The 27,232-nt window shown below is 35.3% G+C and overlaps 1 protein-coding gene across 1 annotated transcript; it reads right to left on the bottom strand.

Annotated features, from left to right (window-relative positions):
• Window positions 1-670: 670 nt before the first annotated feature.
• On the bottom strand, window positions 671-27,232 carry LOC102801490 (iron-sulfur cluster co-chaperone protein HscB-like). Its single transcript, XM_085491097.1, has 6 exons — window positions 26,852-27,232; window positions 26,254-26,350; window positions 24,551-24,640; window positions 3,772-3,913; window positions 2,777-2,824; window positions 671-1,874 (listed from the first exon to the last, which is right to left on the bottom strand). Exons 1-6 carry the CDS (start codon window positions 27,220-27,222, stop codon window positions 1,777-1,779), a joined length of 846 nt encoding a protein of 281 aa, XP_085347223.1. The 5' UTR covers window positions 27,223-27,232; the 3' UTR covers window positions 671-1,776.

Here is a 27,232-nt window from a genome sequence, read left to right as displayed (position 1 = left end):
GCTCTCTGGTTTCTTTGATGTTTTGTGTGTTCCTGAGTCAATACATCACAGTAATGAATGTTTTATACCAATGTTATTTACTTTTAGCTAAATAAATTGTAGGTTTCTGTGTTATTGAATAAGTCAATTAGGATATTTAAATTAAAATCTAAGATTCAGTATATTAATTTTCAAATGAAATGAAAAATTTTAAATACAAAAAACATAGGTTGTAGATTCAAGACAGAATTAAGTTTGCCTTGGCTGAGAAGTTTTTAAAGTGCTCTAGTTTGTTTTCAGAGCTGAAGTTATAGCGAATATTATTTTAGTTTGACACCAAGCTGGATGGGTAGGTTCTACACCTGTTATGACTCATCTGGCAAATTGGATGCGCATGAAATTTTCAACTTGTATAATACAGTAACATAATATAAATATTTTTTGTTACTAAAAAAATGTTCTCGTCACTTAATTTCATGCACGAGTTGATTTGAATAACGTTGGTTAATGCTTATAATTTTTTTATTTCATTTGTATTTCATAAACTCATTTTAGATGTGCCAGTCAAGGTACATTTGACTGGCTGTGTTCTCATTTAATAAGCACATGTAAATTACTTAATGATTGGATCTGAAACTAAATGTAATGACATCACACCTTTGTTAGTTTCTAAATATTAAAATAACCACAGTTTTGTTGTTTAACAGTATTTTATTCGGCTTTATCGTCACTAATATGACTACAATCAGATAAAGCCGTTTTTGATAACTCAGTGCACTGACAGGTCAAGTACAAAACATTCCAGTAAATTATACATTATAATACAGTTGAAACATATATAGGGAAAAAAACAACCCCAAAAAATACTGGCTATTGCAATAACATTCCATGACCCTTAAAGGTTACACATCCTGGAACAAAAATGCCCATGTTCTTCTGGTATCTGGTTTCATCTTCATTCCCATGTAAATACTATGGTGTACATTCAAATGTAATGCAGCAGTAAGTAAAAAACATATTGGTCATATCTAGTAGGTTATATATCGAAAGCCCCAACAAATTTGATTTTGTCAAAACTGATGTCTAAAAATGGACAACCCAAAAACCTAAATCACATCAAACAAATTTTTTTGTACAGGTTTTGCTTTTGTAGTTTAGATATGAGGCTGACTTGTTTTCTGTATTAAGTTGCAATATTTGGTTATGTAATCGTTCATTTAAAATATCGTAAATCTCTCAAAAACATTGACAAATGACTACAGATTGGCAAGGCGCGTGTTTCAAATGGCATCACGTCATGTGATGCTCGATTCAGACAAGTGAACAAGTAAATAAAAACTAAAGAAAGACAGACATGTATATAACTGCTGTGGCATTGAAATGATAACACGATTCATAAAAAAATCGCCAAAAAGTCGCACACTGTACCACATTCTATAATTACATCAGTTCTCTTTTAGTAAGATTTCGAAATCAGGACAAACAATATTCGCCAGAGAAGTGATTAATCGTTTAGAAGTACTACTTCTCTTACTATTCTCTTATTATTCCAAACTAGTTACCATGCCAACATACCTGAGCTATAAATAATCCACTATGACCCTAAAAATGAGAGATAATACAAAAACTTGCAGCATTTTTAGACTGAGTGAAGGAAAAAAATCATCACCGCTTTGAAGGATTGTGGGAAAACTATTTTTATACATCAATCCATTGCAATACTATATGTAACATTGTTGTTCTGTACAGGCTCCATTATGCTTTCAAATATTTACAGTCACCTTTGAATCCAATAATTTACGATGCAGTCGGCATTAACTTCTCTTTAATTTTCATTTCAATGTTAACATAATACTTCATCTTTCTGAGGAGTTCTCTAGCAGTGTCCAGGTCATCTGTAAAGGAAACATAGGACACTTTGTAATACTCAATGTCAGCTCTCTGAGAAGCTGATTGTACAGTGGTTATTATTCAGGTTTGACATCCATTGAAAAGGGACTGGAAATTTGTAGAAACAAAAAGTTACAAAAACTAATATTTATAGAAATAAGTTTTTAAAGGGTGGTGGCCATCATGGCTCAAATCTCAGGTAATTAGTGATAGTACCGGGGTATATGCATTTTTGATAGAGCTGCGGCTAATTTGCATATTATTTTTCATCAGAACTTGGGAGTAATTAGCATGTTTCTTTGTCTAGATCTACCAGTAATTCATAAACTTTATGCATCTATAGTGTCATATTGTCATAATTTATGTAATTGTATTAATAAAATAATTCGTAATAGTTCTTTAAGAAAAATTTACATTTGGTGATTTTATTATTTAGGGGAAAAAATGGCTGCCAGTCGGTTAAATTGCATAAAAGTTCAAAAATAACTGAAGAGAATATGCAATTTATTATGTACCAAATTTAAACCAAACCAAAACTAACCAAAACTAAACTAAAACCAAACCTGTGAAATTATCTGAGAAATGAGGAGAGAGCTTGAAAAAAAAAAGGCTATCAGTCGGCCATTTTTAATTAAGTCACGAAACAAAATGATGTGCATCAGTAACCAAGCATGAGTGATTTCAATGCAGAAACGAAAAACAAATCACTGTGTATATGTATACCATTATGACTTGTCATTGTACCAACTTTGAATGAGATTCGTCCAGGTATATCTATGAAATATCCATGGAAAACAAACCCAAAACACAGGTCCATGTTTCAGACTACGTTCGACAGGAACAACAGAGAAGTACCTTATCTGAACATAACATACATTTGTGAGTTTATTTTAAGATTTTTACTCACTTTTAGAAAATGCCTTGGATAAATCATGCACAAGCTGGTCAAGTTTTGCTGTAAAATAGAAATAATATTAGTTAATAACGTAGTCATATTCCAAGTATACTAATCATGTCCACAAGCAGTGCAATTCTCTGGAAACGTTAATGCAAATAACATTCTTCTTAAAGACAAAATATGCTTGGTACAATTTGTACAGCATTCTGTATACATGTATAGAGATAAAGCCCAGACAAAAAATCTGTTCATCGCATGAACCAGTTTTTAAGCTGTGCGTTTCACATTTTTTTGGCAGAATTTTGAAAAGATATGAAATAGTTTTCTAAAAGTCAAGATAAAAGCACAATTTTATTGATAATATTAAACTGAAAAATAAAATGCATTCATTAATTTTGAAAAACAAATTGCCAAGAAACAGTTTTCTTGATCTAAGGTCAATTATTTTTATAATTTATATAAAGTATAATGTGAAATGAACTACCCGTAAGTAAGTAAATTTCTCTGATTGAACAAGTTTTTCTTCTTGAATGCATGCAAATATAAAATGCAATATATCTTCTAACTTATATTTGTGTCTGAGGAAATCCTACAGTTTGTGATGAGATGTAAGAAGACACATCATGACAACATTTTTTTCTACAATCAGTTACCAAAACATGCAAATTGGTTAGCAATGTCTATAACTAAAAGTGGAGTATATTTGATTGGATTCATATATTGTAAGCTTTATGATTCTTTTTTGTGAAAGCTAATATAGAAAATAAAACTGTTTATGGAAATGAAGCCAACATTTAAAATCAGGTCAGCCAGCACCAAACGCTGAGACTAATTCATACGATGAAATATTTCGAAAAAATTATTGTCATTTAAAAATTACCAGAAAAACATTACTTAATTTAATAAATTGCTCTAATCTGACAAATATAATAATCTTTCATAATGTATTTAATGTATATATTTAAGATTAGATTAAAAGATTAAAAGCAAGCCCATCCACTTACTTTTATTCTTGTCATCAATTTTCAGTAATTCCGGTTTAGTTTTAGCATCAGCTATCTCTTCATTGACTTCCATGATTTCGGCAAGAAATGCCATGTCTACATTTTGGTCATGTTCATTGATTGACCTCCCCATCAGATCAAGCTGTAAGAGAAAACAAAAATAGTCAACATTTTTACACAATGTTGTTTGCATCACAAATCAAGTGTAGATTATTTTCTAAAACAACACAAACATGTTTATAAGGGATTAAAAATGGCCACCATAAGACCAAAAAAAAAATTGTTTTGTTGCCCTCAGCGGCCGACCGAAAAATATGAAATATCGGGTCGCGGTTTTTTTCCCCATATACCTCGGCTATTTACGATACCTTTAGTTTTCACGAGTTAAAAAAAAAAAAAAAATCCGGCCGACCCAATTTTTCAATTTTCTGACTTGAGGGCCTAATAGAACATTTTCGAATTTTTGTTTCCCCCCCCTCCCCAAATTTGAATATTTTAAAACCGAATATCCCTACAAAAATAACTATAAAGGTAAAACAGGAATGATATCAATGACTTTTGCAAAAATCATTATTGTCAGCAAATTAACAAAACTAACAAATTTTGTTTTTTTGGGAAAAACAGGTCAACCGTTTTCAAAGCCTTTTTTTCACGTCATCAATTTAGAACGAATATCTAATAATATAAATACAAACTGTCTGCAGAGAGTGTTACTGTTAGCCAGAAAAAAGAAATGGAATGGAAGACCACGAACGTGAGTTGCTACCTTAAGTAGCTTTCCTGTGTGGCATGCAATATATTAATGATCATAATACATGTATTAGTATCCAGACAAGAGTCTCAGTTTGTACTCCTTGATCTGCATAACAGTCTAAGTCGCCATCTTTGTTTATATGAAACCCATATATTTCACGCATGTGTGGCGCAATGACTACCGCCCTTTAAGCTAGGAAATATTAGTTTCTATGGTCAAAGGGTTAAAAGATTGTTTAAGAAATGATGGCTACCTACATGGCTACCTACTTACCAAATACAGTCCCCTTGATAACGGTCTAAATAAAGTTTCTATGGTCAAAGGGTTAAAAGATTGTTTAAGAAATGATGGCTACCTACATGGCTACCTACTTACCAAATACAGTCCCCTTGATAACGGTCTAAATAAAGTTTCTATGGTCAAAGGGTTAAAAGATTGTTTAAGAAATGATGGCTACCTACATGGCTACCTACTTACCAAATACAGTCCCCTTGATAACGGTCTAAATAAAGTTTCTATGGTCAAAGGGTTAAAAGATTGTTTAAGAAATGATGGCTACCTACATGGCTACCTACTTACCAAATACAGTCCCCTTGATAACGGTCTAAATAAAGTTTCTATGGTCAAAGGGTTAAAAGATTGTTTAAGAAATGATGGCTACCTACATGGCTACCTACTTACCAAATACAGTCCCCTTGATAACGGTCTAAATAAAGTTTCTATGGTCAAAGGATTAAAAGATTGTTTAAGAAATGATGGCTACCTACATGGCTACCTACTTACCAAATACAGTCCCCTTGATAACGGTCTAAATAAAGTTTCTATGGTCAAAGGGTTAAAAGATTGTTTAAGAAATGATGGCTACCTACATGGCTACCTACTTACCAAATACAGTCCCCTTGATAACGGTCTAAATAAAGTTTCTATGGTCAAAGGGTTAAAAGATTGTTTAAGAAATGATGGCTACCTACATGGCTACCTACTTACCAAATACAGACCCCTTGATAACGGTCTAAATAAAGTTTCTATGGTCAAAGGGTTAAAAGATTGTTTAAGAAATGATGGCTACCTACATGGCTACCTACTTACCAAATACAGTCCCCTTGATAACGGTCTAAATAAAGTTTCTATGGTCAAAGGGTTAAAATATTGTTTAAGAAATGATGGCTACCTACATGGCTACCTACTTACCAAATACAGTCCCCTTGATAACGGTCTAAATAAAGTTTCTATGGTCAAAGGGTTAAAAAATTGTTTAAGAAATGATGGCTACCTACATGGCTACCTACTTACCAAATACAGTCCCCTTGATAACGGTCTAAATAAAGTTTCTATGGTCAAAGGGTTAAAAGATTGTTTAAGAAATGATGGCTACCTACTTACCAAATACAGTCCCCTTGATAACGGTCTAAATAAAGTTTCTATGGTCAAAGGGTTAAAAGATTGTTTAAGAAATGATGGCTACCTACATGGCTACCTACTTACCAAATACAGTCCCCTTGATAACGGTCTAAATAAAGTTTCTATGGTCAAAGGGTTAAAAGATTGTTTAAGAAATGATGGCTACCTACATGGCTACCTACTTACCAAATACAGTCCCCTTGATAACGGTCTAAATAAAGTTTCTATGGTCAAAGGGTTAAAAGATTGTTTAAGAAATGATGGCTACCTACATGGCTACCTACTTACCAAATACAGTCCCCTTGATAACGGTCTAAATAAAGTTTCTATGGTCAAAGGGTTAAAAGATTGTTTAAGAAATGATGGCTACCTACATGGCTACCTACTTACCAAATACAGTCCCCTTGATAACGGTCTAAATAAAGTTTCTATGGTCAAAGGGTTAAAAGATTGTTTAAGAAATGATGGCTACCTACATGGCTACCTACTTACCAAATACAGTCCCCTTGATAACGGTGTAAATAAAGTTTCTATGGTCAAAGGGTTAAAAGATTGTTTAAGAAATGATGGCTACCTACATGGCTACCTACTTACCAAATACAGTCCCCTTGATAACGGTCTAAATAAAGTTTCTATGGTCAAAGGATTAAAAGATTGTTTAAGAAATGATGGCTATCTACATGGCTACCTACTTACCAAATACAGTCCCCTTGATAACGGTCTAAATAAAGTTTCTATGGTCAAAGGGTTAAAAGATTGTTTAAGAAATGATGGCTACCTACATGGCTACCTACTTACCAAATACAGTCCCCTTGATAACGGTCTAAATAAAGTTTCTATGGTCAAAGGGTTAAAAGATTGTTTAAGAAATGATGGCTACCTACATGGCTACCTACTTACCAAATACAGTCCCCTTGATAACGGTCTAAATAAAGTTTCTATGGTCAAAGGGTTAAAAGATTGTTTAAGAAATGATGGCTACCTACATGGCTACCTACTTACCAAATACAGTCCCCTTGATAACGGTCTAAATAAAGTTTCTATGGTCAAAGGATTAAAAGATTGTTTAAGAAATGATGGCTACCTACATGGCTACCTACTTACCAAATACAGTCCCCTTGATAACGGTCTAAATAAAGTTTCTATGGTCAAAGGATTAAAAGATTGTTTAAGAAATGATGGCTACCTACATGGCTACCTACTTACCAAATACAGTCCCCTTGATAACGGTCTAAATAAAGTTTCTATGGTCAAAGGGTTAAAAGATTGTTTAAGAAATGATGGCTACCTACATGGCTACCTACTTACCAAATACAGTCCCCTTGATAACGGTCTAAATAAAGTTTCTATGGTCAAAGGATTAAAAGATTGTTTAAGAAATGATGGCTACCTACATGGCTACCTACTTACCAAATACAGTCCCCTTGATAACGGTCTAAATAAAGTTTCTATGGTCAAAGGATTAAAAGATTGTTTAAGAAATGATGGCTACCTACATGGCTACCTACTTACCAAATACAGTCCCCTTGATAACGGTCTAAATAAAGTTTCTATGGTCAAAGGGTTAAAAGATTGTTTAAGAAATGATGGCTACCTACATGGCTACCTACTTACCAAATACAGTCCCCTTGATAACGGTCTAAATAAAGTTTCTATGGTCAAAGGATTAAAAGATTGTTTAAGAAATGATGGCTACCTACATGGCTACCTACTTACCAAATACAGACCCCTTGATAACGGTCTAAATAAAGTTTCTATGGTCAAAGGATTAAAAGATTGTTTAAGAAATGATGGCTACCTACATGGCTACCTACTTACCAAATACAGACCCCTTGATAACGGTCTAAATAAAGTTTCTATGGTCAAAGGGTTAAAAGATTGTTTAAGAAATGATGGCTACCTACATGGCTACCTACTTACCAAATACAGTCCCCTTGATAACGGTCTAAATAAGGTTTCTATGGTCAAAGGATTAAAAGATTGTTTAAGAAATGATGGCTACCTACATGGCTACCTACTTACCAAATACAGTCCCCTTGATAACGGTCTAAATAAAGTTTCTATGGTCAAAGGGTTAAAAGATTGTTTAAGAAATGATGGCTACCTACATGGCTACCTACTTACCAAATACAGTCCCCTTGATAACGGTCTAAATAAAGTTTCTATGGTCAAAGGGTTAAAAGATTGTTTAAGAAATGATGGCTACCTACATGGCTACCTACTTACCAAATACAGTCCCCTTGATAACGGTCTAAATAAAGTTTCTATGGTCAAAGGGTTAAAAGATTGTTTAAGAAATGATGGCTACCTACATGGCTACCTACTTACCAAATACAGTCCCCTTGATAACGATCTAAATAAAGTTTCTATGGTCAAAGGGTTAAAAGATTGTTTAAGAAATGATGGCTACCTACATGGCTACCTACTTACCAAATACAGTCCCCTTGATAACGGTCTAAATAAAGTTTCTATGGTCAAAGGGTTAAAAGATTGTTTAAGAAATGATGGCTACCTACATGGCTACCTACTTACCAAATACAGTCCCCTTGATAACGGTCTAAATAAAGTTTCTATGGTCAAAGGGTTAAAAGATTGTTTAAGAAATGATGGCTACCTACATGGCTACCTACTTACCAAATACAGTCCCCTTGATAACGGTCTAAATAAAGTTTCTATGGTCAAAGGGTTAAAAGATTGTTTAAGAAATGATGGCTACCTACATGGCTACCTACTTACCAAATACAGTCCCCTTGATAACGGTCTAAATAAAGTTTCTATGGTCAAAGGGTTAAAAGATTGTTTAAGAAATGATAGCTACCTACATGGCTACCTACTTACCAAATACAGTCCCCTTGATAACGGTCTAAATAAAGTTTCTATGGTCAAAGGGTTAAAAGATTGTTTAAGAAATGATGGCTACCTACATGGCTACCTACTTACCAAATACAGTCCCCTTGATAACGGTCTAAATAAAGTTTCTATGGTCAAAGGGTTAAAAGATTGTTTAAGAAATGATGGCTACCTACATGGCTACCTACTTACCAAATACAGTCCCCTTGATAACGGTCTAAATAAAGTTTCTATGGTCAAAGGGTTAAAAGATTGTTTAAGAAATGATGGCTACCTACATGGCTACCTACTTACCAAATACAGTCCCCTTGACAACGGTCTAAATAAAGTTTCTATGGTCAAAGGGTTAAAAGATTGTTTAAGAAATGATGGCTACCTACATGGCTACCTACTTACCAAATACAGACCCCTTGATAACGGTCTAAATAAAGTTTCTATGGTCAAAGGGTTAAAAGATTGTTTAAGAAATGATGGCTACCTACATGGCTACCTACTTACCAAATACAGTCCCCTTGATAACGGTCTAAATAAAGTTTCTATGGTCAAAGGGTTAAAAGATTGTTTAAGAAATGATGGCTACCTACATGGCTACCTACTTACCAAATACAGTCCCCTTGATAACGGTCTAAATAAAGTTTCTATGGTCAAAGGGTTAAAAGATTGTTTAAGAAATGATGGCTACCTACATGGCTACCTACTTACCAAATACAGTCCCCTTGATAACGGTCTAAATAAAGTTTCTATGGTCAAAGGGTTAAAAGATTGTTTAAGAAATGATGGCTACCTACATGGCTACCTACTTACCAAATACAGTCCCCTTGATAACGGTCTAAATAAAGTTTCTATGGTCAAAGGGTTAAAAGATTGTTTAAGAAATGATGGCTACCTACATGGCTACCTACTTACCAAATACAGTCCCCTTGATAACGGTCTAAATAAAGTTTCTATGGTCAAAGGGTTAAAAGATTGTTTAAGAAATGATGGCTACCTACATGGCTACCTACTTACCAAATACAGTCCCCTTGATAACGGTCTAAATAAAGTTTCTATGGTCAAAGGATTAAAAGATTGTTTAAGAAATGATGGCTACCTACATGGCTACCTACTTACCAAATACAGTCCCCTTGATAACGGTCTAAATAAAGTTTCTATGGTCAAAGGGTTAAAAGATTGTTTAAGAAATGATGGCTACCTACATGGCTACCTACTTACCAAATACAGTCCCCTTGATAACGGTCTAAATAAAGTTTCTATGGTCAAAGGATTAAAAGATTGTTTAAGAAATGATGGCTACCTACATGGCTACCTACTTACCAAATACAGACCCCTTGATAACGGTCTAAATAAAGTTTCTATGGTCAAAGGATTAAAAGATTGTTTAAGAAATGATGGCTACCTACATGGCTACCTACTTACCAAATACAGTCCCCTTGATAACGGTCTAAATAAAGTTTCTATGGTCAAAGGGTTAAAAGATTGTTTAAGAAATGATGGCTACCTACATGGCTACCTACTTACCAAATACAGTCCCCTTGATAACGGTCTAAATAAAGTTTCTATGGTCAAAGGGTTAAAAGATTGTTTAAGAAATGATGGCTACCTACTTACCAAATACAGTCCCCTTGATAACGGTCTAAATAAAGTTTCTATGGTCAAAGGGTTAAAAGATTGTTTAAGAAATGATGGCTACCTACATGGCTACCTACTTACCAAATACAGTCCCCTTGATAACGGTCTAAATAAAGTTTCTATGGTCAAAGGGTTAAAAGATTGTTTAAGAAATGATGGCTACCTACATGGCTACCTACTTACCAAATACAGTCCCCTTGATAACGGTCTAAATAAAGTTTCTATGGTCAAAGGGTTAAAAGATTGTTTAAGAAATGATGGCTACCTACATGGCTACCTACTTACCAAATACAGTCCCCTTGATAACGGTCTAAATAAAGTTTCTATGGTCAAAGGGTTAAAAGATTGTTTAAGAAATGATGGCTACCTACATGGCTACCTACTTACCAAATACAGTCCCCTTGATAACGGTCTAAATAAAGTTTCTATGGTCAAAGGGTTAAAAGATTGTTTAAGAAATGATGGCTACCTACATGGCTACCTACTTACCAAATACAGTCCCCTTGATAACGGTGTAAATAAAGTTTCTATGGTCAAAGGGTTAAAAGATTGTTTAAGAAATGATGGCTACCTACATGGCTACCTACTTACCAAATACAGTCCCCTTGATAACGGTCTAAATAAAGTTTCTATGGTCAAAGGATTAAAAGATTGTTTAAGAAATGATGGCTATCTACATGGCTACCTACTTACCAAATACAGTCCCCTTGATAACGGTCTAAATAAAGTTTCTATGGTCAAAGGGTTAAAAGATTGTTTAAGAAATGATGGCTACCTACATGGCTACCTACTTACCAAATACAGTCCCCTTGATAACGGTCTAAATAAAGTTTCTATGGTCAAAGGGTTAAAAGATTGTTTAAGAAATGATGGCTACCTACATGGCTACCTACTTACCAAATACAGTCCCCTTGATAACGGTCTAAATAAAGTTTCTATGGTCAAAGGGTTAAAAGATTGTTTAAGAAATGATGGCTACCTACATGGCTACCTACTTACCAAATACAGTCCCCTTGATAACGGTCTAAATAAAGTTTCTATGGTCAAAGGATTAAAAGATTGTTTAAGAAATGATGGCTACCTACATGGCTACCTACTTACCAAATACAGTCCCCTTGATAACGGTCTAAATAAAGTTTCTATGGTCAAAGGATTAAAAGATTGTTTAAGAAATGATGGCTACCTACATGGCTACCTACTTACCAAATACAGTCCCCTTGATAACGGTCTAAATAAAGTTTCTATGGTCAAAGGGTTAAAAGATTGTTTAAGAAATGATGGCTACCTACATGGCTACCTACTTACCAAATACAGTCCCCTTGATAACGGTCTAAATAAAGTTTCTATGGTCAAAGGATTAAAAGATTGTTTAAGAAATGATGGCTACCTACATGGCTACCTACTTACCAAATACAGTCCCCTTGATAACGGTCTAAATAAAGTTTCTATGGTCAAAGGATTAAAAGATTGTTTAAGAAATGATGGCTACCTACATGGCTACCTACTTACCAAATACAGTCCCCTTGATAACGGTCTAAATAAAGTTTCTATGGTCAAAGGGTTAAAAGATTGTTTAAGAAATGATGGCTACCTACATGGCTACCTACTTACCAAATACAGTCCCCTTGATAACGGTCTAAATAAAGTTTCTATGGTCAAAGGATTAAAAGATTGTTTAAGAAATGATGGCTACCTACATGGCTACCTACTTACCAAATACAGACCCCTTGATAACGGTCTAAATAAAGTTTCTATGGTCAAAGGATTAAAAGATTGTTTAAGAAATGATGGCTACCTACATGGCTACCTACTTACCAAATACAGTCCCCTTGATAACGGTCTAAATAAAGTTTCTATGGTCAAAGGGTTAAAAGATTGTTTAAGAAATGATGGCTACCTACATGGCTACCTACTTACCAAATACAGTCCCCTTGATAACGGTCTAAATAAAGTTTCTATGGTCAAAGGATTAAAAGATTGTTTAAGAAATGATGGCTACCTACATGGCTACCTACTTACCAAATACAGACCCCTTGATAACGGTCTAAATAAAGTTTCTATGGTCAAAGGGTTAAAAGATTGTTTAAGAAATGATGGCTACCTACATGGCTACCTACTTACCAAATACAGTCCCCTTGATAACGGTCTAAATAAGGTTTCTATGGTCAAAGGATTAAAAGATTGTTTAAGAAATGATGGCTACCTACATGGCTACCTACTTACCAAATACAGTCCCCTTGATAACGGTCTAAATAAAGTTTCTATGGTCAAAGGGTTAAAAGATTGTTTAAGAAATGATGGCTACCTACATGGCTACCTACTTACCAAATACAGTCCCCTTGATAACGGTCTAAATAAAGTTTCTATGGTCAAAGGGTTAAAAGATTGTTTAAGAAATGATGGCTACCTACATGGCTACCTACTTACCAAATACAGTCCCCTTGATAACGGTCTAAATAAAGTTTCTATGGTCAAAGGGTTAAAAGATTGTTTAAGAAATGATGGCTACCTACATGGCTACCTACTTACCAAATACAGTCCCCTTGATAACGGTCTAAATAAAGTTTCTATGGTCAAAGGGTTAAAAGATTGTTTAAGAAATGATGGCTACCTACATGGCTACCTACTTACCAAATACAGTCCCCTTGATAACGGTCTAAATAAAGTTTCTATGGTCAAAGGGTTAAAAGATTGTTTAAGAAATGATGGCTACCTACATGGCTACCTACTTACCAAATACAGTCCCCTTGATAACGGTCTAAATAAAGTTTCTATGGTCAAAGGGTTAAAAGATTGTTTAAGAAATGATGGCTACCTACATGGCTACCTACTTACCAAATACAGTCCCCTTGATAACGGTCTAAATAAAGTTTCTATGGTCAAAGGGTTAAAAGATTGTTTAAGAAATGATGGCTACCTACATGGCTACCTACTTACCAAATACAGTCCCCTTGATAACGGTCTAAATAAAGTTTCTATGGTCAAAGGGTTAAAAGATTGTTTAAGAAATGATGGCTACCTACATGGCTACCTACTTACCAAATACAGTCCCCTTGATAACGGTCTAAATAAAGTTTCTATGGTCAAAGGGTTAAAAGATTGTTTAAGAAATGATGGCTACCTACATGGCTACCTACTTACCAAATACAGTCCCCTTGATAACGGTCTAAATAAAGTTTCTATGGTCAAAGGGTTAAAAGATTGTTTAAGAAATGATGGCTACCTACATGGCTACCTACTTACCAAATACAGTCCCCTTGATAACGGTCTAAATAAAGTTTCTATGGTCAAAGGGTTAAAAGATTGTTTAAGAAATGATGGCTACCTACATGGCTACCTACTTACCAAATACAGTCCCCTTGACAACGGTCTAAATAAAGTTTCTATGGTCAAAGGGTTAAAAGATTGTTTAAGAAATGATGGCTACCTACATGGCTACCTACTTACCAAATACAGACCCCTTGATAACGGTCTAAATAAAGTTTCTATGGTCAAAGGGTTAAAAGATTGTTTAAGAAATGATGGCTACCTACATGGCTACCTACTTACCAAATACAGTCCCCTTGATAACGGTCTAAATAAAGTTTCTATGGTCAAAGGGTTAAAAGATTGTTTAAGAAATGATGGCTACCTACATGGCTACCTACTTACCAAATACAGTCCCCTTGATAACGGTCTAAATAAAGTTTCTATGGTCAAAGGGTTAAAAGATTGTTTAAGAAATGATGGCTACCTACATGGCTACCTACTTACCAAATACAGTCCCCTTGATAACGGTCTAAATAAAGTTTCTATGGTCAAAGGGTTAAAAGATTGTTTAAGAAATGATGGCTACCTACATGGCTACCTACTTACCAAATACAGTCCCCTTGATAACGGTCTAAATAAAGTTTCTATGGTCAAAGGGTTAAAAGATTGTTTAAGAAATGATGGCTACCTACATGGCTACCTACTTACCAAATACAGTCCCCTTGATAACGGTCTAAATAAAGTTTCTATGGTCAAAGGGTTAAAAGATTGTTTAAGAAATGATGGCTACCTACATGGCTACCTACTTACCAAATACAGTCCCCTTGATAACGGTCTAAATAAAGTTTCTATGGTCAAAGGATTAAAAGATTGTTTAAGAAATGATGGCTACCTACATGGCTACCTACTTACCAAATACAGTCCCCTTGATAACGGTCTAAATAAAGTTTCTATGGTCAAAGGGTTAAAAGATTGTTTAAGAAATGATGGCTACCTACATGGCTACCTACTTACCAAATACAGTCCCCTTGATAACGGTCTAAATAAAGTTTCTATGGTCAAAGGATTAAAAGATTGTTTAAGAAATGATGGCTACCTACATGGCTACCTACTTACCAAATACAGACCCCTTGATAACGGTCTAAATAAAGTTTCTATGGTCAAAGGATTAAAAGATTGTTTAAGAAATGATGGCTACCTACATGGCTACCTACTTACCAAATACAGTCCCCTTGATAACGGTCTAAATAAAGTTTCTATGGTCAAAGGGTTAAAAGATTGTTTAAGAAATGATGGCTACCTACATGGCTACCTACTTACCAAATACAGTCCCCTTGATAACGGTCTAAATAAAGTTTCTATGGTCAAAGGATTAAAAGATTGTTTAAGAAATGATGGCTACCTACATGGCTACCTACTTACCAAATACAGACCCCTTGATAACGGTCTAAATAAAGTTTCTATGGTCAAAGGGTTAAAAGATTGTTTAAGAAATGATGGCTACCTACATGGCTACCTACTTACCAAATACAGTCCCCTTGATAACGGTCTAAATAAGGTTTCTATGGTCAAAGGATTAAAAGATTGTTTAAGAAATGATGGCTACCTACATGGCTACCTACTTACCAAATACAGTCCCCTTGATAACGGTCTAAATAAAGTTTCTATGGTCAAAGGGTTAAAAGATTGTTTAAGAAATGATGGCTACCTACATGGCTACCTACTTACCAAATACAGTCCCCTTGATAACGGTCTAAATAAAGTTTCTATGGTCAAAGGGTTAAAAGATTGTTTAAGAAATGATGGCTACCTACATGGCTACCTACTTACCAAATACAGTCCCCTTGATAACGGTCTAAATAAAGTTTCTATGGTCAAAGGGTTAAAAGATTGTTTAAGAAATGATGGCTACCTACATGGCTACCTACTTACCAAATACAGTCCCCTTGATAACGGTCTAAATAAAGTTTCTATGGTCAAAGGGTTAAAAGATTGTTTAAGAAATGATGGCTACCTACATGGCTACCTACTTACCAAATACAGTCCCCTTGATAACGGTCTAAATAAAGTTTCTATGGTCAAAGGGTTAAAAGATTGTTTAAGAAATGATGGCTACCTACATGGCTACCTACTTACCAAATACAGTCCCCTTGATAACGGTCTAAATAAAGTTTCTATGGTCAAAGGGTTAAAAGATTGTTTAAGAAATGATGGCTACCTACATGGCTACCTACTTACCAAATACAGTCCCCTTGATAACGGTCTAAATAAAGTTTCTATGGTCAAAGGGTTAAAAGATTGTTTAAGAAATGATGGCTACCTACATGGCTACCTACTTACCAAATACAGTCCCCTTGATAACGGTCTAAATAAAGTTTCTATGGTCAAAGGGTTAAAAGATTGTTTAAGAAATGATGGCTACCTACTTACCAAATACAGTCCCCTTGATAACGGTCTAAATAAAGTTTCTATGGTCAAAGGGTTAAAAGATTGTTTAAGAAATGATGGCTACCTACATGGCTACCTACTTACCAAATACAGTCCCCTTGATAACGGTCTAAATAAAGTTTCTATGGTCAAAGGGTTAAAAGATTGTTTAAGAAATGATGGCTACCTACATGGCTACCTACTTACCAAATACAGTCCCCTTGACAACGGTCTAAATAAAGTTTCTATGGTCAAAGGGTTAAAAGATTGTTTAAGAAATGATGGCTACCTACATGGCTACCTACTTACCAAATACAGTCCCCTTGACAACGGTCTAAATAAAGTTTCTATGGTCAAAGGGTTAAAAGATTGTTTAAGAAATGATGGCTACCTACATGGCTACCTACTTACCAAATACAGACCCCTTGATAACGGTCTAAATAAAGTTTCTATGGTCAAAGGGTTAAAAGATTGTTTAAGAAATGATGGCTACCTACATGGCTACCTACTTACCAAATACAGTCCCCTTGATAACGGTCTAAATAAAGTTTCTATGGTCAAAGGGTTAAAAGATTGTTTAAGAAATGATGGCTACCTACATGGCTACCTACTTACCAAATACAGTCCCCTTGATAACGGTCTAAATAAAGTTTCTATGGTCAAAGGGTTAAAAGATTGTTTAAGAAATGATGGCTACCTACATGGCTACCTACTTACCAAATACAGTCCCCTTGATAACGGTCTAAATAAAGTTTCTATGGTCAAAGGGTTAAAAGATTGTTTAAGAAATGATGGCTACCTACATGGCTACCTACTTACCAAATACAGTCCCCTTGATAACGGTCTAAATAAAGTTTCTATGGTCAAAGGGTTAAAAGATTGTTTAAGAAATGATGGCTACCTACATGGCTACCTACTTACCAAATACAGTCCCCTTGATAACGGTCTAAATAAAGTTTCTATGGTCAAAGGGTTAAAAGATTGTTTAAGAAATGATGGCTACCTACATGGCTACCTACTTACCAAATACAGTCCCCTTGATAACGGTCTAAATAAAGTTTCTATGGTCAAAGGGTTAAAAGATTGTTTAAGAAATGATGGCTACCTACATGGCTACCTACTTACCAAATACAGTCCCCTTGATAACGGTCTAAATAAAGTTTCTATGGTCAAAGGGTTAAAAGATTGTTTAAGAAATGATGGCTACCTACATGGCTACCTACTTACCAAATACAGTCCCCTTGATAACGGTCAAAATAAAGTTTCTATGGTCAAAGGGTTAAAAGATTGTTTAAGAAATGATGGCTACCTACATGGCTACCTACTTACCAAATACAGTCCCCTTGATAACGGTCTAAATAAAGTTTCTATGGTCAAAGGGTTAAAAGATTGTTTAAGAAATGATGGCTACCTACATGGCTACCTACTTACCAAATACAGTCCCCTTGATAACGGTCTAAATAAAGTTTCTATGGTCAAAGGGTTAAAAGATTGTTTAAGAAATGATGGCTACCTACATGGCTACCTACTTACCAAATACAGTCCCCTTGATAACGGTCTAAATAAAGTTTCTATGGTCAAAGGGTTAAAAGATTGTTTAAGAAATGATGGCTACCTACATGGCTACCTACTTACCAAATACAGTCCCCTTGATAACGGTCTAAATAAAGTTTCTATGGTCAAAGGGTTAAAAGATTGTTTAAGAAATGATGGCTACCTACATGGCTACCTACTTACCAAATACAGTCCCCTTGATAACGGTCTAAATAAAGTTTCTATGGTCAAAGGATTAAAAGATTGTTTAAGAAATGATGGCTACCTACATGGCTACCTACTTACCAAATACAGTCCCCTTGATAACGGTCTAAATAAAGTTTCTATGGTCAAAGGGTTAAAAGATTGTTTAAGAAATGATGGCTACCTACATGGCTACCTACTTACCAAATACAGTCCCCTTGATAACGGTCTAAATAAAGTTTCTATGGTCAAAGGGTTAAAAGATTGTTTAAGAAATGATGGCTACCTACATGGCTACCTACTTACCAAATACAGTCCCCTTGACAACGGTCTAAATAAAGTTTCTATGGTCAAAGGATTAAAAGATTGTTTAAGAAATGATGGCTACCTACATGGCTACCTACTTACCAAATACAGTCCCCTTGATAACGGTCTAAATAAAGTTTCTATGGTCAAAGGGTTAAAAGATTGTTTAAGAAATGATGGCTACCTACATGGCTACCTACTTACCAAATACAGTCCCCTTGATAACGGTCTAAATAAAGTTTCTATGGTCAAAGGGTTAAAAGATTGTTTAAGAAATGATGGCTACCTACATGGCTACCTACTTACCAAATACAGTCCCCTTGATAACGGTCTAAATAAAGTTTCTATGGTCAAAGGATTAAAAGATTGTTTAAGAAATGATGGCTACCTACATGGCTACCTACTTACCAAATACAGTCCCCTTGATAACGGTCTAAATAAAGTTTCTATGGTCAAAGGGTTAAAAGATTGTTTAAGAAATGATGGCTACCTACATGGCTACCTACTTACCAAATACAGTACCCTTGATAACGGTCTAAATAAAGTTTCTATGGTCAAAGGGTTAAAAGATTGTTTAAGAAATGATGGCTACCTACATGGCTACCTACTTACCAAATACAGTCCCCTTGATAACGGTCTAAATAAAGTTTCTATGGTCAAAGGGTTAAAAGATTGTTTAAGAAATGACGGCTACCTACATGGCTACCTACTTACCAAATACAGTCCCCTTGATAACGGTCTAAATAAAGTTTCTATGGTCAAAGGATTAAAAGATTGTTTAAGAAATGATGGCTACCTACATGGCTACCTACTTACCAAATACAGTCCCCTTGACAACGGTCTAAATAAAGTTTCTATGGTCAAAGGGTTAAAAGATTGTTTAAGAAATGATGGCTACCTACATGGCTACCTACTTACCAAATACAGTCCCCTTGATAACGGTCTAAATAAAGTTTCTATGGTCAAAGGGTTAAAAGATTGTTTAAGAAATGATGGCTACCTACATGGCTACCTACTTACCAAATACAGTCCCCTTGATAACGGTCTAAATAAAGTTTCTATGGTCAAAGGGTTAAAAGATTGTTTAAGAAATGATGGCTACCTACATGGCTACCTACTTACCAAATACAGTCCCCTTGATAACGGTCTAAATAAAGTTTCTATGGTCAAAGGGTTAAAAGATTGTTTAAGAAATGATGGCTACCTACATGGCTACCTACTTACCAAATACAGTCCCCTTGATAACGGTCTAAATAAAGTTTCTATGGTCAAAGGATTAAAAGATTGTTTAAGAAATGATGGCTACCTACATGGCTACCTACTTACCAAATACAGTCCCCTTGATAACGATCTAAATAAAGTTTCTATGGTCAAAGGGTTAAAAGATTGTTTAAGAAATGATGGCTACCTACATGGCTACCTACTTACCAAATACAGTCCCCTTGATAACGGTCTAAATAAAGTTTCTATGGTCAAAGGATTAAAAGATTGTTTAAGAAATGATGGCTACCTACATGGCTACCTACTTACCAAATACAGTCCCCTTGACAACGGTCTAAATAAAGTTTCTATGGTCAAAGGGTTAAAAGATTGTTTAAGAAATGATGGCTACCTACATGGCTACCTACTTACCAAATACAGTCCCCTTGATAACGGTCTAAATAAAGTTTCTATGGTCAAAGGGTTAAAAGATTGTTTAAGAAATGATGGCTACCTACATGGCTACCTACTTACCAAATACAGTCCCCTTGATAACGGTCTAAATAAAGTTTCTATGGTCAAAGGGTTAAAAGATTGTTTAAGAAATGATGGCTACCTACATGGCTACCTACTTACCAAATACAGTCCCCTTGATAACGGTCTAAATAAAGTTTCTATGGTCAAAGGATTAAAAGATTGTTTAAGAAATGATGGCTACCTACATGGCTACCTACTTACCAAATACAGTCCCCTTGACAACGGTCTAAATAAAGTTTCTATGGTCAAAGGGTTAAAAGATTGTTTAAGAAATGATGGCTACCTACATGGCTACCTACTTACCAAATACAGTCCCCTTGATAACGGTCTAAATAAAGTTTCTATGGTCAAAGGGTTAAAAGATTGTTTAAGAAATGATGGCTACCTACATGGCTACCTACTTACCAAATACAGTCCCCTTGATAACGGTCTAAATAAAGTTTCTATGGTCAAAGGGTTAAAAGATTGTTTAAGAAATGATGGCTACCTACATGGCTACCTACTTACCAAATACAGTCCCCTTGATAACGGTCTAAATAAAGTTTCTATGGTCAAAGGGTTAAAAGATTGTTTAAGAAATGATGGCTACCTACATGGCTACCTACTTACCAAATACAGTCCCCTTGATAACGGTCTAAATAAAGTTTCTATGGTCAAAGGGTTAAAAGATTGTTTAAGAAATGATGGCTACCTACATGGCTACCTACTTACCAAATACAGTCCCCTTGATAACGGTCTAAATAAAGTTTCTATGGTCAAAGGGTTAAAAGATTGTTTAAGAAATGATGGCTACCTACATGGCTACCTACTTACCAAATACAGTCCCCTTGATAACGGTCTAAATAAAGTTTCTATGGTCAAAGGGTTAAAAGATTGTTTAAGAAATGATGGCTACCTACATGGCTACCTACTTACCAAATACAGTCCCCTTGATAACGGTCTAAATAAAGTTTCTATGGTCAAAGGGTTAAAAGATTGTTTAAGAAATGATGGCTACCTACATGGCTACCTACTTACCAAATACAGTCCCCTTGACAACGGTCTAAATAAAGTTTCTATGGTCAAAGGGTTAAAAGATTGTTTAAGAAATGATGGCTACCTACATGGCTACCTACTTACCAAATACAGTCCCCTTGACAACGGTCTAAATAAAGTTTCTATGGTCAAAGGGTTAAAAGATTGTTTAAGAAATGATGGCTACCTACATGGCTACCTACTTACCAAATACAGTCCCCTTGATAACGGTCTAAATAAAGTTTCTATGGTCAAAGGGTTAAAAGATTGTTTAAGAAATGATGGCTACCTACATGGCTACCTACTTACCAAATACAGTCCCCTTGATAACGGTCTAAATAAAGTTTCTATGGTCAAAGGGTTAAAAGATTGTTTAAGAAATGATGGCTACCTACATGGCTACCTACTTACCAAATACAGTCCCCTTGATAACGGTCTAAATAAAGTTTCTATGGTCAAAGGGTTAAAAGATTGTTTAAGAAATGATGGCTACCTACATGGCTACCTACTTACCAAATACAGTCCCCTTGATAACGGTCTAAATAAAGTTTCTATGGTCAAAGGATTAAAAGATTGTTTAAGAAATGATGGCTACCTACATGGCTACCTACTTACCAAATACAGTCCCCTTGATAACGGTCTAAATAAAGTTTCTATGGTCAAAGGGTTAAAAGATTGTTTAAGAAATGATGGCTACCTACATGGCTACCTACTTACCAAATACAGTCCCCTTGATAACGGTCTAAATAAAGTTTCTATGGTCAAAGGGTTAAAAGATTGTTTAAGAAATGATGGCTACCTACATGGCTACCTACTTACCAAATACAGTCCCCTTGATAACGGTCTAAATAAAGTTTCTATGGTCAAAGGGTTAAAAGATTGTTTAAGAAATGATGGCTACCTACATGGCTACCTACTTACCAAATACAGTCCCCTTGATAACGGTCTAAATAAAGTTTCTATGGTCAAAGGGTTAAAAGATTGTTTAAGAAATGATGGCTACCTACATGGCTACCTACTTACCAAATACAGTCCCCTTGATAACGGTCTAAATAAAGTTTCTATGGTCAAAGGGTTAAAAGATTGTTTAAGAAATGATGGCTACCTACATGGCTACCTACTTACCAAATACAGTCCCCTTGATAACGGTCTAAATAAAGTTTCTATGGTCAAAGGGTTAAAAGATTGTTTAAGAAATGATGGCTACCTACATGGCTACCTACTTACCAAATACAGTCCCCTTGATAACGGTCTAAATAAAGTTTCTATGGTCAAAGGGTTAAAAGATTGTTTAAGAAATGATGGCTACCTACATGGCTACCTACTTACCAAATACAGTCCCCTTGACAACGGTCTAAATAAAGTTTCTATTGTCAAAGGGTTAAAAGATTGTTTAAGAAATGATGGCTACCTACATGGCTACCTACTTACCAAATACAGTCCCCTTGATAACGGTCTAAATAAAGTTTCTATGGTCAAAGGGTTAAAAGATTGTTTAAGAAATGATGGCTACCTACATGGCTACCTACTTACCAAATACAGTCCCCTTGATAACGGTCTAAATAAAGTTTCTATGGTCAAAGGGTTAAAAGATTGTTTAAGAAATGATGGCTACCTACATGGCTACCTACTTACCAAATACAGTCCCCTTGATAACGGTCTAAATAAAGTTTCTATGGTCAAAGGGTTAAAAGATTGTTTAAGAAATGATGGCTACCTACATGGCTACCTACTTACCAAATACAGTCCCCTTGACAACGGTCTAAATAAAGTTTCTATGGTCAAAGGGTTAAAAGATTGTTTAAGAAATGATGGCTACCTACATGGCTACCTACTTACCAAATACAGTCCCCTTGACAACGGTCTAAATAAAGTTTCTATGGTCAAAGGGTTAAAAGATTGTTTAAGAAATGATGGCTACCTACATGGCTACCTACTTACCAAATACAGTCCCCTTGATAACGGTCTAAATAAAGTTTCTATGGTCAAAGGGTTAAAAGATTGTTTAAGAAATGATGGCTACCTACATGGCTACCTACTTACCAAATACAGTCCCCTTGATAACGGTCTAAATAAAGTTTCTATGGTCAAAGGGTTAAAAGATTGTTTAAGAAATGATGGCTACCTACATGGCTACCTACTTACCAAATACAGTCCCCTTGATAACGGTCTAAATAAAGTTTCTATGGTCAAAGGGTTAAAAGATTGTTTAAGAAATGATGGCTACCTACATGGCTACCTACTTACCAAATACAGTCCCCTTGATAACGGTCTAAATAAAGTTTCTATGGTCAAAGGATTAAAAGATTGTTTAAGAAATGATGGCTACCTACATGGCTACCTACTTACCAAATACAGTCCCCTTGATAACGGTCTAAATAAAGTTTCTATGGTCAAAGGGTTAAAAGATTGTTTAAGAAATGATGGCTACCTACATGGCTACCTACTTACCAAATACAGTCCCCTTGATAACGGTCTAAATAAAGTTTCTATGGTCAAAGGGTTAAAAGATTGTTTAAGAAATGATGGCTACCTACATGGCTACCTACTTACCAAATACAGTCCCCTTGATAACGGTCTAAATAAAGTTTCTATGGTCAAAGGGTTAAAAGATTGTTTAAGAAATGATGGCTACCTACATGGCTACCTACTTACCAAATACAGTCCCCTTGATAACGGTCTAAATAAAGTTTCTATGGTCAAAGGGTTAAAAGATTGTTTAAGAAATGATGGCTACCTACATGGCTACCTACTTACCAAATACAGTCCCCTTGATAACGGTCTAAATAAAGTTTCTATGGTCAAAGGGTTAAAAGATTGTTTAAGAAATGATGGCTACCTACATGGCTACCTACTTACCAAATACAGTCCCCTTGATAACGGTCTAAATAAAGTTTCTATGGTCAAAGGGTTAAAAGATTGTTTAAGAAATGATGGCTACCTACATGGCTACCTACTTACCAAATACAGTCCCCTTGATAACGGTCTAAATAAAGTTTCTATGGTCAAAGGGTTAAAAGATTGTTTAAGAAATGATGGCTACCTACATGGCTACCTACTTACCAAATACAGTCCCCTTGACAACGGTCTAAATAAAGTTTCTATTGTCAAAGGGTTAAAAGATTGTTTAAGAAATGATGGCTACCTACATGGCTACCTACTTACCAAATACAGTCCCCTTGATAACGGTCTAAATAAAGTTTCTATGGTCAAAGGGTTAAAAGATTGTTTAAGAAATGATGGCTACCTACATGGCTACCTACTTACCAAATACAGTCCCCTTGATAACGGTCTAAATAAAGTTTCTATGGTCAAAGGGTTAAAAGATTGTTTAAGAAATGATGGCTACCTACATGGCTACCTACTTACCAAATACAGTCCCCTTGACAACGGTCTAAATAAAGTTTCTATGGTCAAAGGGTTAAAAGATTGTTTAAGAAATGATGGCTACCTACATGGCTACCTACTTACCAAATACAGTCCCCTTGATAACGGTCTAAATAAAGTTTCTATGGTCAAAGGGTTAAAAGATTGTTTAAGAAATGATGGCTACCTACATGGCTACCTACTTACCAAATACAGTCCCCTTGATAACGGTCTAAATAAAGTTTCTATGGTCAAAGGGTTAAAAGATTGTTTAAGAAATGATGGCTACCTACATGGCTACCTACTTACCAAATACAGTCCCCTTGATAACGGTCTAAATAAAGTTTTATATGCTTTATTGATTGCGGCTGACTGTTGAGAAGAATAATTCTGTTCTTCCTGTAAGAAATAATGAAACTGAATTTCAGTATTATAATGTGAATACCAACAACAAGTGGTTGGCAACTGCTGTCAGAGCAGAACATCCACTATTGCAACTGCTTTCTCAATTTAACAATTGTTTTTATAATGAGTGCTGGCAATCCTGCTTCTTTTTGCAACTATATTATTACCTCCATGCTGCAACCAAAGTCCAATATCTGCATGAACATCTATAGAAATTTCAATATATTCACATAAGACTGAAAGATAATAATAGTATTTTGTTTGAACAGATGCTAGTCCTAAAGTTACAGCATTGAGCTATTGTCATTGTGATTTCTGACAACTATTTGCTCTGCAGATAAAACTTAACATGATGAATATTTAAAGTTTTGCATTCATTACAACCATGATTCAAATTAAACAACAAGAAGTCAATAATGTTGCTGACAGTTTACAACACTTCTGTCGTAAACCCCCAACTGAATTAATCTTCAAAAGACCAGAAAATGATAAAACAGAAACACCACATGTGTTTATCAGTCACAGGCAACTTGTTCAAAAGCATGCTTTCTTACAGCAATTGCGTTGTCATGGCTGCTGTCAAAACATGCTGGAAAGAAGCAGCAAAGCTGCATTTGGACTTGAGTTCCCAATCTCACAATGTACCCCATTCAAAAGTAAGTTCGAAGCATAATAATAAATTAATAAAATTCACAATTTTGTCCATGAAAAGAAATTGTTTGAAATGGCAAAACTTGTAACTTTGCAAAAAGTCGTCCAATTTTCATGTCGTTAACTTTTCTGTTCTTGTCTTAATATTGTCCAGCATTATGATTACATTTCCAAAATATGAATCCTAATATTTCTAGCTCCCTACCCCTCAACACATCTCTGTCAGTAGAAGAAAACAGCATGATTAATAGCCAGACATGGTCCACAATACTTATTACGCCGATGGATTCACTCAAAGTTTGCAACCATGTGAATCTGTCAGCAAGGACGCAATAACTTACGGAAACCATGAAAATGAAAAGTTAGTGCATACAAAACTCAAATGGAATTATAATCTCATTCTTGTTTTCTATTAGCTCCATAGTGGGCCACTATTGTTTAGCAATGTTGTTGTAGGAGGGGCTTTTATCTTTTATTTTAAGTCCAAAATCAACAAACATATATCTTATCAGTTACCATCATTTACTTGGCAGATTATCAACAGTGAGATAATTACATAAATGCATGAGAAAAACAAAATTGTGGAATTTGAATAATCCACAGAGACAACTGAATGCTGGCCTTAGGTCAAGTCAATGTCAAAAGTGCAGAGGGCTGGCAAGATAAGGGTTATTGATTATGTTAATTATTCAGTGCTGCAACAGGTTATGTTGTTTTTCTTCTAATAATAGTACATGTTTTTCACCACAATTTCAAACATAGTTACGTTGCTTATATTTTCATAAACATGACAATGTTTCACCTTGCTTCACATCACCCGCAAGAATTCCGAAAATCACTAGTGAAACTATGCGATGCTCACCAGATGCTAGAAAATGATCATCTGGAAGGCTTATTTTTTAGCCAGGGATGATGTAAACATAGCCACTCACAGGGTATACTCAGCTTTTACTTACCAATGTTTTTGTGCCATATTTATCAGGATGTAGGATTGACTGCAACTCTCTATATTTCCTGGTAAGTTTGTCAATATCAACATCGAAGGACGTCTTACTGTAAAATGCAATATATGTCACAAAATAGTGAACAATTAATTACGTGAAATGTTTTTTTATTGCAGCTGTTCAGCAAATATTTGAAGAATCGTTGTTGTTTTGAATACTGCGGGCTGCAGCAACAAGTGAATCTTTGTGAATCCACACGAACCAGAAGAAACAATCTGCGACCTTGCAAACATAGTCGTAATTCCCTTGAATTTCTAAGGGAGAAAACATTTCGCAAAATTTCTAAAAAAAAAATAAATTTGATGAGAGTTCAGTTTGCTAGTTAGAAAAAATATTAATTAGAGACACCCAAGAAACGAGAATTCGGGAAGTAAATCACTATGGTGACTGAAAATCGGTGATAATAGCAAAGGGAGTGTGAAACTGCATTTAAAAAAAGAAATCTGATACCGCTATAGGGCAGATACGACCTGTTGTATGTATTATTTACAAACAAGGTGATGTTAAAAATAACTGCGAAGTCGAAGATACAATTACTATGTATACTCACAATTCTAGCCTTTCGAAGTGGTTGACTTCGTCTATAACTGGTTGAATTGAATCGCAATGTTCACAGAAAAACATAGTTTTCTGTTTTTCTTTGGGTGATGGCGTTTGACAACTCCAACACACTAGGGTCAGTGAGCAATACTTTTCCATCAGCGGACACCACATTGGAGGCTGCCCGAGAAGATTATCGCGCGTCGCCCCTGGATTTACCCCATTGCTAGGGAGTTTTTTTACACTACAACATCCTTGTACGGAGGAACGACATCTGGACAGACCGGTGAATTCACTCTTGACGGAGACTGTCTCCGAACGCATGAACAGTAAAGGTAAATTTGGACAAGCTCGACAGACATGTCGTATGGGGGCAGCCATTTTGAGAGAC

The sequence above is a fragment of the Saccoglossus kowalevskii genome, chromosome 16, assembly GCF_978046115.1.
Source record: "Saccoglossus kowalevskii chromosome 16, keSacKowa6.1, whole genome shotgun sequence".
Classification (NCBI taxonomy): Eukaryota; Metazoa; Hemichordata; class Enteropneusta; family Harrimaniidae; genus Saccoglossus; species Saccoglossus kowalevskii.
This window is presented reverse-complemented; position numbering and strand designations above follow the sequence as displayed.

Bases quoted from the DNA above. Each gene is read 5' to 3' on its own strand.
- LOC102801490 (XM_085491097.1), bottom strand. From the start codon at position 27,222: ATGGCTGCCCCCATACGACATGTCTGTCGAGCTTGTCCAAATTTACCT. The intron at 24,641-26,253 runs GTAAGTAAAAGC...TATTTCTTACAG, and splicing joins AATATGGCACAAAAACATTG to GAAGAACAGAATTATTCTTC. The intron at 2,825-3,771 runs GTAAGTGGATGG...TCTATTTTACAG, and splicing joins AATTGATGACAAGAATAAAA to CAAAACTTGACCAGCTTGTG.